At 48.5% G+C, this 17,262-nt stretch overlaps 1 protein-coding gene across 2 annotated transcripts in view; it reads left to right on the top strand.

Annotated features, from left to right (window-relative positions):
- B3GAT1 (beta-1,3-glucuronyltransferase 1) overlaps nucleotides 1-17,193 on the top strand; it is a 40,132-nt gene extending 22,939 nt beyond the window's left edge. For both annotated transcript variants that reach the window (XM_056322779.1, XM_056322780.1), the window contains exons 4-7: nucleotides 1,526-2,034; nucleotides 4,748-5,044; nucleotides 11,963-12,080; nucleotides 13,330-17,193. In XM_056322779.1, coding sequence (XP_056178754.1) covers nucleotides 1,526-2,034; nucleotides 4,748-5,044; nucleotides 11,963-12,049 — 893 coding nt within the window. In that variant the 3' untranslated portion in view covers nucleotides 12,050-12,080; nucleotides 13,330-17,193. The remainder of the gene's footprint in view (nucleotides 1-1,525; nucleotides 2,035-4,747; nucleotides 5,045-11,962; nucleotides 12,081-13,329) is intronic.
- Nucleotides 17,194-17,262: the final 69 nt, after the last annotated feature.

The raw sequence follows: 17,262 nt of genomic DNA, 5'->3' as shown, positions 1-17,262 counted from the left end.
TTTGTGAGATCCTTGGCTAGCAGGTGCTAAAAAAGAGACGTGCATCTATACGCTAGCGAGGGCAGAATGGCAGTCCTTACACATGCCAGGATTTACAGCTGAGGGTTTGACCTGCAGGGGTTTGCAAACTGTCTCAAGCACCATCCTGGCTAATTACATTTGTGTCTGTGTCCAATGCATTCTGCAGATTTATTTTGGAATTGATTCCAGTGTTCTCTGCTTTCAGAGAGCTCTGCTATGTGATGCTGATGTGCTTTGCCTTACATAGGGCCCGACACAAACGTGTGCAGGACACCTTGTCCCCGTCCACCCCACCAAATCCAGACCCTCCCTCCACCAACGCTATGGCGTACAAGGCCTTCATTCGGTGAAAGGCTGGTATCAAAGTCTGTGCTGCTGGAAGAGTAACATGCTATGAAAAAACTATAGGTAGTACCCTGCTGGGTCAGATCTAATGTCTGTCTGTTCCTGTTCTTTCTCATCTGAAGTTCCCGGTAGTAGCTGGTTTTGCAAAAATCTATGGCTCAAAGTATTACATGCCCGCTAGAGAACAGCTGAATGGAGGTGCCCCTTCATCTCTGCCAGTTCCTAACTGTAGACCATGGTATTCCTGCTGGTCCACAGTGGTACGGAAGTGTGAAAGTCGCACCCTGGAAAAAAAAATGACAGCGACAGGTGCATGAACGTTTGGGGTTTTTTTCCTTGAGCTGATTGTGAACAAGTCTCTATTTGCAAGGATTTTGTATGTTTGGATCAGTGTATTTTATATATGTGATGTTCATTGTTCACACGCACACTACTGAATGGGCTGTTATTTTCAGAGACTGGTAGGATCTTTTTGAGGAGAGGTTAGTCAGAGGCAGGTGAAAGCCTCTGCAGGAAAAAGCCTACAATTACAGGCTTTAATTTCTACTCTCCATTTCTGGATTTGGAGAGTGTCTTTCCCCACTTCTCTGTGCCCCATCCCAGGCCTGTCAGGAGAGCAGTGGGGTACTGCGGTATTCTGGCCAGATGCTGCTGCTGGGGGATCTTTACTGACTTGTTTTTTTCCACCAGTTAGTTCCCTGCCTCCCAATCCAGGCAATCCAGTGCTTGAGTGCAGAGCCATGAGTCCTGTCCTACTGAGCATGGTGCCCAGAGCTCTGGAGCTCTACAGGAATGACAGATTGTCAGTCCTCGTTGCTGTTTTCTTCATCTAGATCTAATTGCTCTACAAGGCTGTCTCTTCTGGGTGCTTTTTGAAGTTGCTTATTCTGAGCACTCAGCTGCAGCATTGTCCTGGGCTCTCAAGCCTTGTTTGATGCTGGTTTTCTAACAGCAGGAACTTCTTTTCTCATGTGTGTTTGTCCCTGATTCCTTTATTTATTTGTGTACTTATTTATTAAAGCCTCCATCTGAGCTTGTTTCCTTTCCTCTGAAACCATGAGGGCGATCTACTATTAGCAAGCAGCCTGCTGGCTCACTCGGGGGGTGTTGGAGGACTGAGTCCATGCGGCTTTTTCTTCTCTCTCATACCCTTGCTCAGATGATGGTGGTGACTCCCAGCGTGATCTCACTGCAGGCTTGGACTCCAAGGAATACTGCTTGTCGGACCGGGACATTGTGGAGGTGGTGAGGACAGAATATGTTTATACCCGCCCACCCCCGTGGTCAGACACCCTTCCCACCATCCACGTCATTACACCCACCTACAGCCGGCCTGTGCAGAAGGCAGAGCTGACGCGCCTGGCCAACACCCTCCTGCACGTGCCAAACCTGCACTGGATCCTGGTGGAGGACTCCCAGCGGCGCACACCTCTCATCACCCGGCTGCTGCGGGACACGGGGCTGAACTACACCCACCTCAACGTGGAGACACCCCGCAACTACAAGCTGCGGGGAGACATGAGGGATCCCCGCATTCCCCGGGGGACCATGCAGAGGAACCTTGCTCTGAGATGGTTGAGAGAGACCTTTAACAAAAATAACAGCCAGCCTGGGATTGTTTACTTTGCTGATGATGATAACACCTACAGCCTGGAGCTCTTTGAGGAGGTAAGATGCTGCTGGGGAGGGCCCTGCCGGCTCAACACAACAGATTAGCACGTGGGGTGTAAAAGGTGCCGTGTACTGAGCTGACGAGATGCTGTTGCACATCCTCTCCTGAGCTCGGGATCAGTCTTGTCTTTATAGTGATCCCACCACAGCTGCCCTGAAGTTTTCTCTGGGGGTCGGTTACCACGCTGCGAAGTGCATGTTTCCCAAGGGCATCCTTTGCGAAGTAATGGGACCCCCAGTTTATCCTGTGGCATGTGAGCAGGAGGCAGATAGTTTTCACTGTAAAGGAAAGTAATGAGGAGCTGCCATCCCCTGTGGGGAGCCTTGTTAGGGTTGGAACGTCGCCTGCTGTCTGACATGCATGTGTGGAAGCACAGTGCCTAGCAAAAGAAACCTTGGCCGTCCTCCTTCCATGCTCCACTCTGGAGATTGCCACCTGGTTCCTGATCTGATGTTATCTACCTTTCTTCTCCACCACCCCTATGTATTACACTTGGCTGGCTGCTAATTCACGTTTGTTCTGTTTGAGGAGTCCCTGGGGGGACTTGCTTGCTGTTTGCATTTGTTTGCTGTCATCCCAGAGTGTCCACTGGTTAAACTCTGCAGCTGTCAAGAGCCTGGTGGCTGCTCTGCACAGATCCCCAGCTGAGGTAGCAGCGCCCTTTCAGAGTTACGCCTGAATGGTGCCAGCACACTCACAGCGCTTGCAGGACATCTTGTTCAGAGATACTCTGGGCAATTGGCTCTGGCTTGCTGCACACAGGAGGAGCGTGCATTTATCAGCGTTTGCTTCTCCTCCCAGAAAAGTGGAGCCCTTCACGCACCGCCTTGGAGAGTGCAGCGCTCCCCTCGGAAGCTACTTTGCTCGCAGCATCAGGGGATGGAGGGTCTCTGAGGCTGTTTGAAGTAGGCGATGGGGCCGAGACCTCAGCCTGGAAGTTTGCAGCTCCAGGAACTGTGATGGCAGGCTGAATTTCAGCATGTCCTGACAATCCTGTCGGGCTTGAGCAGGGGAAGGTTCCCATGTGATTTTCCCATCAGGGGCTCTGAATGAACTCCTGAGCCTTTCCCTGTCTGCAGGTTTGCAATGGTGTTACAGTGCCAGGTACCTGTACCTCAGCTGGCTTCCAGCTCAGAAATTCCTTGTTCCCTTGCTCTCCTGAGGCCAAGCTTTTGCAGCAAGGAACAAGAAAAGGAGGGTTGCTTCCTTCCCTACCAGTTGCCAGGTTTTATACCAAGGATCTCCTATTTATTTGCTCCATATCTGGCCCCCTTCCCCTCCCTGGTGGTTTCCCTTCAGCTTGGACAGCCACAGGAATATACATGTTTTTAAAGGTGAAAGGAAATTCAGACCGAATGTCTGTCTTCCACAGTCCCCTTTGAGGCTGGTTCTGGCAGCATCTTGAGACAGACACTGCACATTAATAAAGCAGAAAGGGTTCCTTCCTTCACCTGGTGTGCTTTGCTGGTAGAGGCTTCTCCTCCTTGATGTGTAGCTGCAGTTAAGGTCACATGGAGCCAATGAAATGTGCTGTGAAATGCAGAAGACGCGCACTATTGTTCCCTGTGGACAGGGCTGCCGTTAGCATGTGTATAATGCAGAAGGGCAAGTGCCAGAGCTCTTCTGGTCTCGTTTGCAGTAATTAACAGTGATGAGATTAGCTCTGGGAGATCCCTGATCTAAGAGACTGGGCTGAGAGCAGAACATGAGGCTGAGCCTGCCAGCAGAGCAGGGCAGGGTGCTGGCGGGGGCGAGCAGGCAGACTGGCATTCAGAGCATCTGCATTGGCAAGTGCCGGTATCTGAAGTGTCCCCTGATGGCTCCTGTCCATTTCGGTTGGCTCTACAGGGAGCAGAGGCATCCAGCGTCCTTCCACTGGGTAGCAGGAGCAGCTACGAAGCACCGTCCTGCATGCTGGGAGTTTCTGAAGAGGCTGTGCTTCGCAGCTGTCCCTGAGGTTATGGGCTACGGCTGCAGTGCCTCGCTCTAAAGATGCTTTTAGCCTTACTGCAGCTCACAGGCTGAAACTGCAGCTCAAACTACTTCGCGTTCAGAGAACACACCTTTCTTCCTAGATATGCCACTCCTGCGTTTCCAGGTGGCCTCGGGCAAAGTGCTTCTCTGTGTCCTTGTTTCCCCCACTGTCCATGTGCAAGACTGATGCCCCACAGCTCTAAAGACCTTTGAACAAAAACCCCCTCCTAAATCTCAGTTAAGTTTATAACTGGCAGCTTTGTTTTTAGCGCTGCACTCATGCTTGGCTCCATGGCTACCCATTACTATTGCTATTGTTAGCTGCCACTTTCCAAAGCACTTTGCTGCTCAGGCTCCAGGGTGTGCATCCTCTGAAACCCAGGGCCATCCGTGTCCTGCAGGACATCCAGTGAGCAGGGTGAAGTCATTCTGCTGGGGTGCTGGTTTGTGTCTTGGAACTCGTGGTGCTGGTTTGTGTGTTGGAACTCACGGTGCTGGTTTGTGTCTTGGAACTGGTGGTGCTGGTTTGTGTCTTGGAACTGGTGGTGCTGGTTTGTGTGTTGGAACTCGTGGTGCTGGTTTGTGTCTTGGAACTCGTGGTGCTGGTTTGTGTGTTGGAATTCGTGGTGCTGGTTTGTGTCTTGGAACTGGTGGTGCTGGTTTGTGTGTTGGAAGCCGCGTGCGGCCGATCCTTCTGTGTGCACCCACCGTACCCTTCTCTTTCCTTGCCTCCAGATGCGCAGCACCAGGAAGGTGTCAGTGTGGCCAGTAGCCTTCGTCGGTGGCTTGCGCTACGAGTCACCCAAAGTGAACGCCGCAGGGAAGGTCTATGGCTGGAAAACTGTGTTCGACCCCCACCGCCCCTTTGCTATAGACATGGCAGGGTTTGCTGTGAACCTCAGACTGATTCTCCAGCGATCTCAGGCTTACTTCAAACTGCGAGGAGTGAAGGGAGGCTACCAGGAGAGCAGCCTGCTCCGGGAACTAGTGACCTTGAATGACCTTGAGCCGAAAGCTGCCAATTGCACTAAGGTACAGTCTCTTCTTCATACATCGGTTGTAAGGATCCAGAGGTAGCAGAAGGCCCGTTCAGCCCTACCGTTCAGTCACTTGTCCTCTGCGTCTGATGAGGGCAGACCCCCATTGCAAGGGGGCTGAGAATGGGTCATTAGGTATTAAAATGTGTGGAGGGCAGTTGTCTTTCTCAGTTTTGGGCTGCTAGCAGTTGCCATAGGCCCTGAAATATGGAGTCTTCTCTGCCCTGTAACTACCTCTAGTATATATCCTTATTATTTTCAAGATGGACTTACCTATGGCCTTGCTAAGCCTCTGGAGCAGGGAACACCATAGGTGAAATGTACGTTGGCTGCTTTATGCGAATTCCTGCGGCTTTTGATTACTGGTACTCCTGGGAGAAGCTAGCATCACATAAGATATGGCCCTCTGGAACCCATCTGAACTGTGACCCTGGAGTACCAGCCACAAGAAGTGGTTTTTGGCTGCAGGGAAAGACTGCTCACACAATCACTGCCTTAGTGCGAAGTTGCCTTCTCCCTCTTGGCATCTACGCAATATCACTGTAGTTGTCCACAATAACCTGGATCTTTCTGTGTCAGAGGTAATGTGGAAATGTTTTAATGCCTGGGATATTGCTCTGAGCTCTAGGAGGCTTCCAGGAAGTGTCATTTGGGGGGGATGTTACTGCTGTCAAAGTGACTGCTAATTATTTAACTGTACACATTGCTTAGGAGCCACCAAGTCATGAAGCAGGAGCCCTATGTACTAAATAACGTAGAAACTCAGAACACAATGATGGTTCTTGCCCGAAAGACTTCCCAGTCTAAAATAAGAGACAACAGACGGATATCTATCTGGAATGACAGGGAAGTACGAGAGACAATGTTGGCTAGTGTGACAGGCATCAATCATAAGACAACAGCAAGAGAGGTGCTGTCAAGTGCTTTTGAAAGCTTCGTGAATGGGTCTGCTGGGCACTGTAGGTGTGGAGAGGGTCCCTCTGAGATCACAGACCCCTGTATAGCACTCTCATGGCACCAGGCAGCCTGACTTAGGGAGATTTTATTGCTTAATTATCCCAGGAGGACCATTCTTTTTTTGCAAATAAGCTGTTATTGGCAAAAAAACCCCAGTGTTTGATCAGATCTCCATCCCTTTTTGGGATAGGAAAAGATTTTGAATAATACCCTTTTTCTCTGCTTTCTATCTGCACTGCTCTACAGCCCCCAGCCACGTAAAAAAACAAGGATCTCAATGTTCGGCAGTGCTCAGGCAAGGAGTCTGGGAATAAGGAAGAGGAGCTGAGAGGGAGGAGCAACTCCGTTTATTATCTGATACCTGCTGTGCCTTGTTTTATAAAATCTACATGTCTGTGGTTATGGCTGTCCAGCACTGGGATAAATAACACAGATGGTCTCCCAAGGGTGGGAAAAGAGATTGGATTAAAATTAGATGTCTGTTCTTGGGCACTGCGTGCCCTGCTAGCTAAGAAGAAAGCACCGGCTGGAAACAAATGTGTTTGCAACAGGCGGAGGGAGTTGCACGGGTCACTTCAAGGCTGGTGGTCAGAAGATTAGGGGTGTTTACTCCGTGGCCACTTACGCAATCTTCGGTATATTGTGCCTGCTGTAAATAACTATTGGAGAGACCTGCGTTAGAAGTCTGGGGGTAGGAAATGACAGTTGTGGAGGAACACATGGAAGAAGGAGCAGAAGAAAAAAGTTGTTTCCAGGCAGGAGGAAAAAAAATGGTGCTGTCAGACAGGCTGCTCTGCCAGTGCTGTCACACAAGAGCTGCAGGTCAGAGATGGAGAGGAAGCAGGAACTGCTGGCCAGGATTTGAAGCAGACTGTGTTTCTTTTTTTGGCTAGGCTGTGGAGATCTTACAAGGGTCCTTGTTGTGAACTGAATGCTGTCTGCTCCTGGCAAACTCTGGCTGCAGCTTTGCAGGTTGAGCTTTGCATTTCTGCTTTTAGCTGATGCCAGCAGCCTCCATTTCCCAATTGCTGTTGTGCTTACCCATTTTATGAGGAGGAGAGTCCAGACAAGCAGTAGAGAAGGACAAATCTGGCCTGTGGTCTGGGGTCCTCCTGCTCAGAGATCAAAGCACAGACTTTTTTCTCATTGTGCTAGTGCGCTTCCGGCAGCTGGTGGAGTTTGCTTCTGTTAAACATAACCATACTCCTTCTTTGCAGTGAGATTTACATTAAAAATTGTGATATGCTCAGATAGAGTCATTAAGGAGCGATCAGAGAAGTATGTAAGGTAAGCACAGACATCTGAGCTCCATAAATGCTGCCTGCCCCGTGTGCAATGCTGGTATTTGTAGTATTTATCAAAATTCAGCCCACAAATGCACACTCCTGCAAAAAAAGCTTAAGCTTTGGCCAAAGACATATATCCTGCTTATTTTCTTTGATTTGGGAACTGCCCAAATGAAGGAGAAAATTAAGGAAGTCAATATTAATTGCCAAGGAGAAAGGAGAGAGTTATCCCTCCTTATCAGGAGGGAAGGGTTAGTTTATACTGGAGTTGTAAAGAAACAAGGCTTTGGAAGCAGGCTATGTATTTCTGTGTAATGCTGCTCCTGCGTTCCCCCCCAGCCTGCCCCCCGCAGCACAGACTACACTCTCTTCAATCCATTGACACAGATTAGAGGTCTGAAATTCTGTATTCCCACGAGGTCGATGTAACTGGGACATATTCTGCTCCTCATTTTCTGTTAACACCTGAGGAAACAAGCCGCAGTATGCTCAGCCAGGGAGCCCTTCAAGGAGAGAGACTTTGAGTGGCCCCAGCTATGGAAAAAGCTTCAGCTTAAACTGGCGCAAGAGGACAGACCACAAAATACAAGGTCATTGGAAATCAGATGTCTTGTTCCAGCTGCTCCTGGAGCCGCTTGTTTCTCCAAGGAGATGGACATAGGTACATTTCTTTGGGTGAGGCAGGCTTTTGTGCACTCGAGTGGTCTTGGTAGCAATTCACTGGCATTGAAGTGGTGGCTAGAAGTAGTCATTCCTCCTCTCTCCTTATCTCTTGGCTGAGTCAAGTCTGAGATTAAATCTTCGAGCTAGAGCTTGGTGTTTGGGTGGGTGTTATGGAAGGGAATTGGCTGCCTCTGAGCCTTAGAGGCGAGGTGCTCGTGGGCACTGTTAGATGCCACGGTCGGTATCTTTAATATATATTGCTGTCAGACACAGGCAAGAGGACAGGGGGAAAAGAGAGCTCTCCCAGCAGTACCTGAGCCACATACCAGCACGGTGGCTACTGTGGATCTTGGAACTGGCTCTGGGAGGGGAATAAATCCTCGTGCAGATGGAGGAGGCCAAGCCTTTCAGCCCAGCAGCAGCCAGGAAACTGCGCAGCGAAAGGCAACCCAAACTGGCTGCTTCGTGGTGTGTCACAGATCTAAACCAGCTCAGACTGGCTCAGAATGGGCAGAAGAGAGAGGAAACGTCAGCCGAAGGCAAGAAGGCTTGAAAAGGAGGACTTTGCTTCCTCCTGATTTTATCCTGGGGCGTTACGTATGGCAGGCAGGGGCATCAGCTTCTTGAGCTCTTTGTGCCTTTGAGGGGCTGAGCAGCAGGGTACAGACGGAGGAGATCTGTCCCCTTTTGGGTTAGATTGGGTTAAATTCCTGAGACTGGGTTCTTCTTCTTGGGTGGGTTTGTGAGCAGTGGTTGGCAGTGAACTTTCGGTACCCTGGCTGCTGTGTGACAGCACTCTGTCGGTTAAGCTTCACACGTGCACCAGTGAAGACACCAGTGCTCGAACTGTTGGTTTTTACAACCGACATGCAGAACTGGGAGGCTTCTTTTGGCTTTGTCTTGACTTGATTAGTCACCAGAACTGCTGTGCCGACGCCATTCCCTGTACCAAAGCTGCAAACTGTAATTTACATCGGAGTGGTGTGGGTTTTGCAGCGCTGTCTTCCTGCACTGCTCCACAGTGGACCTTCGGATCTGTGCTGCAGCTGCAATAGCTCAGATTAGACCGCTGTGACCTTTTCTTCTCTTGTGGTCTTGTCTGTTTTGCCTGTAATACCCATCACAAAGCACAAATCTTCAAGCTGGTGTAATTACACAGTTGAAGATTACTGTCAGAGCTCTGGCTCATTTAATAGCAGTGGCATGAGAAAAGCAGGAGTTATAGGGAGAAGCAATCTTTATTTGTCATACCAATGGATGTGCTTTTGGGAGAAGAGGGCCTCCACGGTGCCTAAGAGAGCCTGCAGAAATTTGGTTTAGCAGTAGTTGGGAGGAAGCAAATCTGTCATTTCAGCTCAGTGTCTCTTTTTCTTCATGTTGTGTAGTCTCCATTTCAAATAAGAACTATTGAAACCCTCCGTGGAGGGTCGGTGTCCTTAAAACCCTGTGGTCGCCTCCAACTGTAGGTTAACCTGCCTGTTGGGTTTTTAATTTCCTGTTAGAAGACAGTGAAGAAGTCTGCTATGGAGATGAATTCTTATAATCTCTTAGCTCTTTTTTGAGTCCTGTGATTTTGAACGGCAGGACTGGAAAGGATTGGAAATGTTCTGCAGCAGTAGAGGTTTTTAAAGGGGACTCCCTCAGGTGACCTATGTGAAACCACTGTTCAGGGAAGGGCAGACACTTGGTCCTCCTCACTGTTTACTCCCTTGCAAGCTGTACGTTTTGCGCAAACCGAAGCTTGGGGCATAAAACAAACACACGGCTTGTGGACAAAATCAAGCAATTAGCTGAGAGGAAAAGCAGGTGGTTTTGCGCTAATCAGTGATTTCCCTCCCAAGTTAAAGAACACAGCATGAAAAATGGTAGAAGCTGCTCTATCAAGCTGTGAACTCTGAAAACTGGTCCATTTTAGTTAATTTAGTATAGCTGTCTTTTACTGCACTTGGCTTTAACAGTGCAGAAGTGGGATCCAGTTTAAAGAAAAGCTAATAATGTGTAGTTGTGGTCTTCTGTTTATGGAGTATGTGGTTAGAGTTGCTGAAGTGGGAGTCCTGTTCCTGGCAGAGTGCAGCCCTTGGCCTTCAGCAGGGTTGAGTGTTTATGTGTCAGAAGTAGAAAGAGCTCTTACCTGCTCCTGCTGGAAAGGAGAATTGGCTACAAGGGTTTTCTAGCACCTGGACTGCATTAAGGTTTGCACATTCTGTTTATTGGATGAGAAGCCCATAAATGATGCTGGTGTAGCCCCGAGAGCCACTTGTACAGACCTGTTTGGGTTTGCCTTTTCATAGGAAAGTAGCGCCGTAATTGCAGCAGCGTTGCTGCAGTGGGTGAGCAGGGCTGTAATAAAAGGCGAACTTTGATGAGCGGGCTCTGAAGTGGTTGTGGGGGAGCGATTAAATGGGTTTTTGGACCCACTCCAGACAGCAGTTGGTCTCTCCTGCCTTAGTACTAACAGGCAAGATTTAAGCCCTGCACGGGAGGTGACTGCTCACATCAGAGACAAATTTGGTCAAACAGCTTCTTGGGAAGGTGTGGGTGCTCTTGTTTAACCAGAAGGGTTTGAAAAGTGCTTTGTTCATCCTTTAGAAACAGAACGCGCCCTCATTTTTCAGAAAAGCAGGGACTGGGTATGAAATGGTCTGCAGATACTTGGATTAAATGTGCTGAGTATTGTCATAGCAACCAGAGGGAAACCCCCGCAAGGTAGGAAATAGCCCTGCGAGCAGGTGAAGGGAAGCAGGAAACTGTAGCTCTGAAGGAACGAAGCTGCTCCCAGCAATTCAGCTTCCAGGAGCAAAGCAGTAAGTATAACTGAGTCTAGTGAGGGGAGAGTATTTAAAACAGCTTCCAGAGCTGTCTGTGCCAGCAGTATAGCACAGCTAGTAGAAACTGTTTACCTACAATACTACCCCCCCGCCCCTCCAAAAACGTCAGGCCACCTCTTCAATTTATATTTTTTCCATTTCTTCTCCACAGATGTGTTCATCTATATTAAACTCTGCTGCTAAGACTGAGGGAGGCTTTTAGTAGAAGCTTCAGTTCTGTTTTAAGCAAGTTGGAGGGGGGCTTTGAAGTGATGCAGCGTATTGTATTTGGTACGGAATAGTGGGTGGCAGCGTGGGGCCAGCATTTCAAAGGACCTGCGTGGGGGGGGGGGTGGGGTTGAGGTGACGTGGTCACTAACGCTTGCTGGGTTATGAAGGGGCCGTGTACAGCCCAGAGTGTGTGTGGGAGGAAGGGAGCGTTCCGTAACCAGCTCCTGCATCTTGCAGCTCTGAGGCAGCAGAGGCTGCAACAGAGAACTGTAGCAGCGGTAAGTACTTCTCCCATCAGTGTCACTCTCATCTCTTTTTAGGGTCTTGAAAGAATTTAAAAGCGAAAAAGAAGTGACTGTGAGGGTAGGGAGCAGACTGATGTCTTCCCTCCAATAATGGATTTTCAGCACTGAAAAATCCTTTTTAATATTTCACACAACCAAAGGCAATGGTGACACCTGGAGCAGCTGGCGGCACTCGCTGTAACTGCCTCTGCCCTCCAACACAAGAGGCACAATGTGACCCAAAGTGGCAAGAATTTGCATTTCCACTCTGAGCCTCGCGAGTAACTCCACACTGGCCAAGGATGTAGTCACATAATAACCAAGAACCAGAGTGAGGAACTCGGTCTATGGGGAAACATGCATGTGATTCTGTGGTTATAAAGGAACTGCCTTACCTCATTGAAAAGGTTGATGAGCCTTTTGAGGAAGATGGTTGATAACTACATGGAAGGAGCAGGTTAATGTCCCAAGACAGTACACTGTAAAATGGGTAATTTCTGTGCGCTGTGCATTTTGGATAGCGGTAGGCCTGCCTAAACGAAGTTTTATGCAAACCTCCTTTCAGCTGTGAATGCGCCATTAGGCTCCAGGGTAGATGGTTAAATTGCACTATTGATTTAATGTGCAAGAATATTTGTTAGTGCAGTGAAGAGGTGCGGCTAATGACTGCTGTTGGCTTCTTCAGATTTTAGTCTGGCATACAAGGACAGAAAAGCCTGTGCTGGTGAATGAGGGGAAGAAAGGATTCACAGATCCCAATGTGGAAATCTGACTGTGCATGGCTGAACGGACACCAACACCAGGTAAGACCTCTACATTTTTGGACAGTAATGGGAAGCAACAGTAAAAAAGGAAAATACTTGACAACGGCAGGAAAAAGACAAAAGCTCTTGTAAACGTGCTTTTTATTTTCCATTTTTCACATCTCTGACCTTCCCTTACTGCAAAACTTCTCGAGACCATTAGTTAATCTCTCTTTTTTTATCTGTAAGACAAGCTGCTAAAGGGAAAATACCTGGTGAGAGGTTGCGGGGAAAAGGTATCTCCGGGGAGTGAGAGTTTAGGCAGAAGTTACATGGTTAAAAAACCAAACCCTTGTCTAAACAAGAAGGTTGCCTTATCAACTGTACTAATATAGCTAAAGCATGAGGGTGAAGGATGTGAATTCATCCACTTGCAAACACCCGAGGAAAGCTAAAGTAATAACAGTGAAAGCATTTTTAAGTCAGGCAGAAGCTTTCACTGAGGGAAAGAGTTTAATTTATATCCCCATCAAAGCCACCCAAAGTCAGTGACAAGTGAGGGAGAGCGTGGATTAAACGCCACGTGAGGTGTTTGTTTACTTAGGGTGAGCGTGGAGTGTCTTCTTCAGTGGAAAGGAGGCGAGGCGGCGCACACTGATGGCTGACCTGCTCGTTTGTTCACGCCCTGGCTTCTCACCCTTAATTACCCCAGCACCCTGGTGCATTTAATCCGCTCTATTTCCAGAGTGCACTCTGCGGTTGGTTTGCTCGAGTGGAGGATGGGCTGTATCTGCATCCAGACTCTGTTGCTGTGCTTCATTATTGTGGGGGGAAAAAATAAATGGACAACTCCCTTTAAGTGGAGCGTAGAACCGGGCTTGGAAGGGAGAGGCGGTTGCTGCTTGTTCTCTTTTCCTTTCAAATACAGAGAAGTAAGAGCAGCAAAGGAAAGGGGTAGACTTGCTCAGCAGCAGTATATTTTTAACAGTAATGAGCTCTCTTATAGCACATTCCCTCGGGCTAGCTGGATGGAGCCCTGCCTGCTGCAGTGGCTTGCCTTTGCGGCCCGTTGGCAGGACAGCAGAGGAAAGCCTGCACTGCATATTATCTGTGCTATATATAGCGGCTTTGCAGAGGGGCCATAGCTCTTCAGCGCTGTCACAACTGCTTTCCACCAACACCCAGTTGCCTAGCAGCAGCACTCACAGATCTGCAGTCTGAGGTGGGTTTTGGGGTAGTTCCAAGGGGTGGCAGCTAACTGCAGCGAGGCAGAAGGGTAATACACATGCTGGTTGTGTCTCTGTTGCAGGAGATTTCTTCGTGCACAGCCTGCAAGGTTCCTCTCCACAGCATACAACCAGCCAGACATGCAGTAGCCAGGACCTCTGCTGACTTCCAAGAGTTTTAGCGTACTGAAAACAAGCAACACTGCATACATAAACTACCCGGATTCCCCTGCCCTTCCTCCTGGACTCTGAGCAGAACCAGACGCTCTGGAGGTGGAGAAAAAGCACAGAAAATACAGGACTGACGTCAGCTTCAGTACAAGACCAGCTGCCTCGTGAGGTGCTCAGTTTGGGAGAAGTGCATGCAGGGCATGACGCGCTGAAGACGTGGCCCAGCTGGAATGGCTGTCTAGACTGAGGGGGCAGTTTTACAGGACCTGAAAGCAAGGGTGAGAATGCCCGCAGGAGTGTGTTGGCCCCCGATGACTCGTTTTTCCTGAGACACACGTACCTTGCGGCTATGTGTGCAACAGCCTAAGCAGCTCTCTGTTCGTGGAGGGGACAGCTGCCTTCTGAGATGGCACCTTAGCCCTTAATTTTCAACCTACTTTAATCAGTGTTTATTATGCTGCACAAGACAGGAAGGTTTCAGGGAGGGTGAAAAGCAAGGCAGGTTAGAACAAACCCGTTCAGTAACTCTGTTCTCTTTGTTCTCTTTTTTTTTTTTTCCCCTCTGTCCTCTCCCTTCATTAGTTTCACGGTTTGGAGGGCACTCTTGACATACCTCTGTGCTCACAGAATCACAGAACGGTTTGGGTTGGAAGGGGCCTTTAAAGCTGATCTAGTCCAACCCCCCTGCAATGAACAGGGACACCTTCCACTAGATCAGGCTGCTCAGAGCCCTGTCCAGCCTAACCCTGAATGTTTCCAGGGATGGGGCATCTACCACCTCTCTGGGCAACCTCTTCCAGTGTTTCACCACCCTAATTGTAAAACATTTTATCCTTATATCTAGTCTAAATCTACCCTTTTTTAGTTCAAAACCATTACCCCTTGGCCTATTGCAACAGGCTCTGCTAAAAAGTCTGTCCCCAACTTTCTTATAAGCCTCCTTTGACTACTGAAAGGCTGCAATAAGGTCTCCCCGGAGCGTTCTCCTCTCCAGGCTGGAGAACCCAAACTCTTTCAGCCTTTCTTCACAGGAGAGGTGCTCCAGCCCTCTGGCTCTCCTCTGGACTTGCTCCAACAGGTCCATGTCCTCCTTATGTTGGGGGTCCCAGAGCTGGACGCAGGGCTGCAGGTGGGGTCTCACGAGAGCAGAGCAGAAGGGCAGAATCCCTTCCCCTGACCTGCTGGCCACGCTGCTTTGGATGCAGCCCAGGGTACGTACGGTTGGCTTGCTGGGGTGTGAGCACACGTTGGCTCGTGTCCAGCTTCTCATCTGCCAGTACCCCCAGTCCTTCCCAGCAGGGCTGCTCTCGATCTCTCAATCCCCAGCCTGTATCGATACCGGGGGTTGCCCTGACCCAGGGGCAGGACCCTGCACTTGGCCTTGTTCGGCCTCGTAAGGTTCACATGGACCCACTTCTGGAGCTTGTCCAGATCCCTCTGGATGGCGTCCCATCCCTCAGGTTTGTCAACCGCACCGCTCAGCTTGGTGTGGTCTGCAAACTGGTGAGGGTGCACTCGATCCCAGTATGTCATCGATGAAGATACTAAACAGTACTGGTCCCAGTATGGACCCCGGAGGGACACCACTCATCACCAATCTCCACCTGGACGTGGAGTTGACCACTACTAGCTGACCACTGTTCCCGGATGGAGTTACGTTTACAGCATGTGGTTCTTTATTCATCCATGCTAAAATAATTGGAAGTGGGTTTTAATGAGATTGTTGTGGCCACACACCATAATACTTCATCCAGGCTCAGATCTTGGTTCTGTTTAGCTCTGATTGGGTTCACATGAGCACTAGGTGTGGGATTCTCTGAAGGGTGCTCCTCCATAAAGCCAAATTTCCATTCTTAAAACATAGAGTTAATTGCTTAAAACCAGGGATTGAATAATCAAAGCCGATTTTAGTGCATTTACTATTCTACTGGAATGTATCCTTCAGCCCTAGCCCCTTTTTCAGGGCCATGCCATATTACTGCAGAGCTACTGGCGTGAAAAGCCACACTGGAGCCGTTTGAGAGTTAACTTCTGATGGGTCAAGCAGCACCCTTGTGAAGGGGATCCTGTGCTTAGTGCTCTGTTTCTTCAGCACCTGGCTTGAGGCAGGTTGAAAAACCGTCTATGTAGAACATTAATCATCTCATCCCTGTTCTGTAACATCAAAGGACCTGAGATAGCGTTGATGAAAGGGTGCTCTCTGACGAAACTGTATTTTGTTTCTCAGTGAGAGACACAGGACTGACCAATGCAGAAGAAGAACCTGGGTGCTACTACCTTGGTTGACTCTGTATTTGAGGTGACAAACTTGCCTAGGAAGAAACTGAGGTACAACATACCCCTTCTCCCCACCTCCAGCCCCTTAAAAAACAAACAAAAAACTTACCTCCCCGTTCATAGTTGTCAAAACTTTGATCAATCCCCATTATCCCAGTTCTTTCAATCCCTATTATCCCAATTCTTTCCAAAAAGTCTGAAGCACAATTTTATGTTTGAATTGAGGGAAAATGTAATCCTGGAAATAGACTTTGTTATCTTTAGCCCTAACACATAGAACTATTAAAATGCTATAGATCTGATTGTTAGTTTCACAGTGCAGAAGTCTCCCCTTGGACTAATGACATTGTGTATTTCATATATTTTAAAAAAAAAAACAAATTTTTTTTGGTAAGTTATTTTCTCTCAGTGTATATCAAAACCATTGGGGAAAAGCTGCATTCTTTAGTTCCCAGTCACAGAAGCCTTGCGACGTAGCCTTTACAAAAATGTTCCTTTTAGACGTATTGGCTGAAGCACGACTTGGATAGAAAAGCATTTGATGCTACTGGCTGCTCTATGGGAACGGGTGTTGTTATCTTGTATTAAATCAGTAGCTCTGCACTCCAGCAGATATATTCTGTTATTGTACTAGCCTTCCAAGTTCCCTTCAGTCTGCAAACCCTAGAATGGAAAGAGACATTTTTCAAGGACTACAAAGTTTTCATACCATTTAAATAGTTGCCAACTGCTGTCCTCTCCTAGCTGCATGTTTTGTTTCACTAATCTTAATTCCAGTCCCTGCTCGGTTGCAACCTTCCCTCTTTGGAAGGAACATAACTTTCAGGAAAACGTCAAGGATCGAGTCCTGAACACAACCCTGCACATACACTCCACTCTCCTCAAGGCTGGTCACACGAGCCTGGGCCCTTCCAGCTTGCATAGAGGCTACCGTGGTCCTCGGGAGCAGATACCCATGGTCAGTAAGACCAGCTCTGGCCAGGATGGAGTGTATTACAGCTGCACTGTCTGTTCTCAGTTTTAAACAAACTGTATTTAAATTTGTTAAATAAAATTATGGTTTCTAAGAGCCAGAATACCCTGAAACTCCATTATCAGAGACAGTGCACATGTTTGGTGTTTCCCTCATAGCCTGAATCCTCTGGTTACTGGAACAGAAAACAGGGGCTGAGTGACTTCTTGGAGATACTGAGCAGATCTGCAGCTTGAATTTGAGCTCTTCCTCTCCCTAAAAGACATGGCAGCTTCTCAGTGTCTGTGGAGCCGGTGAGTTAAAAAAAAAAAACATGTGATGTTTTCCTAAATCCCGTGTTTCTGTTTTGAGAGACAAAAAGAAAGAAAACAGGACCCAAGTTCCCAAGATTTCACAGCAGGTTTAAATAGAAAGTATGGGTGTGCTCTCCCATTGCAACTATGTATGCAACCCCTTCTATCCCAGCCAAAATCTGAGCCCTGCTCATTTTACAAGGGAAACTTCATCTTAAGGTGCGTCCCAGTGAGAACAGGGAGGGGGTGGATGACTGGAAGACTAACTTGTCCTTTTCTGCTCCTGCACCTCCTCCTTGGAC

Source organism: Falco biarmicus, chromosome 20 (genome assembly GCF_023638135.1).
Source record: "Falco biarmicus isolate bFalBia1 chromosome 20, bFalBia1.pri, whole genome shotgun sequence".
Classification (NCBI taxonomy): Eukaryota; Metazoa; Chordata; class Aves; order Falconiformes; family Falconidae; genus Falco; species Falco biarmicus.
This window is presented reverse-complemented; position numbering and strand designations above follow the sequence as displayed.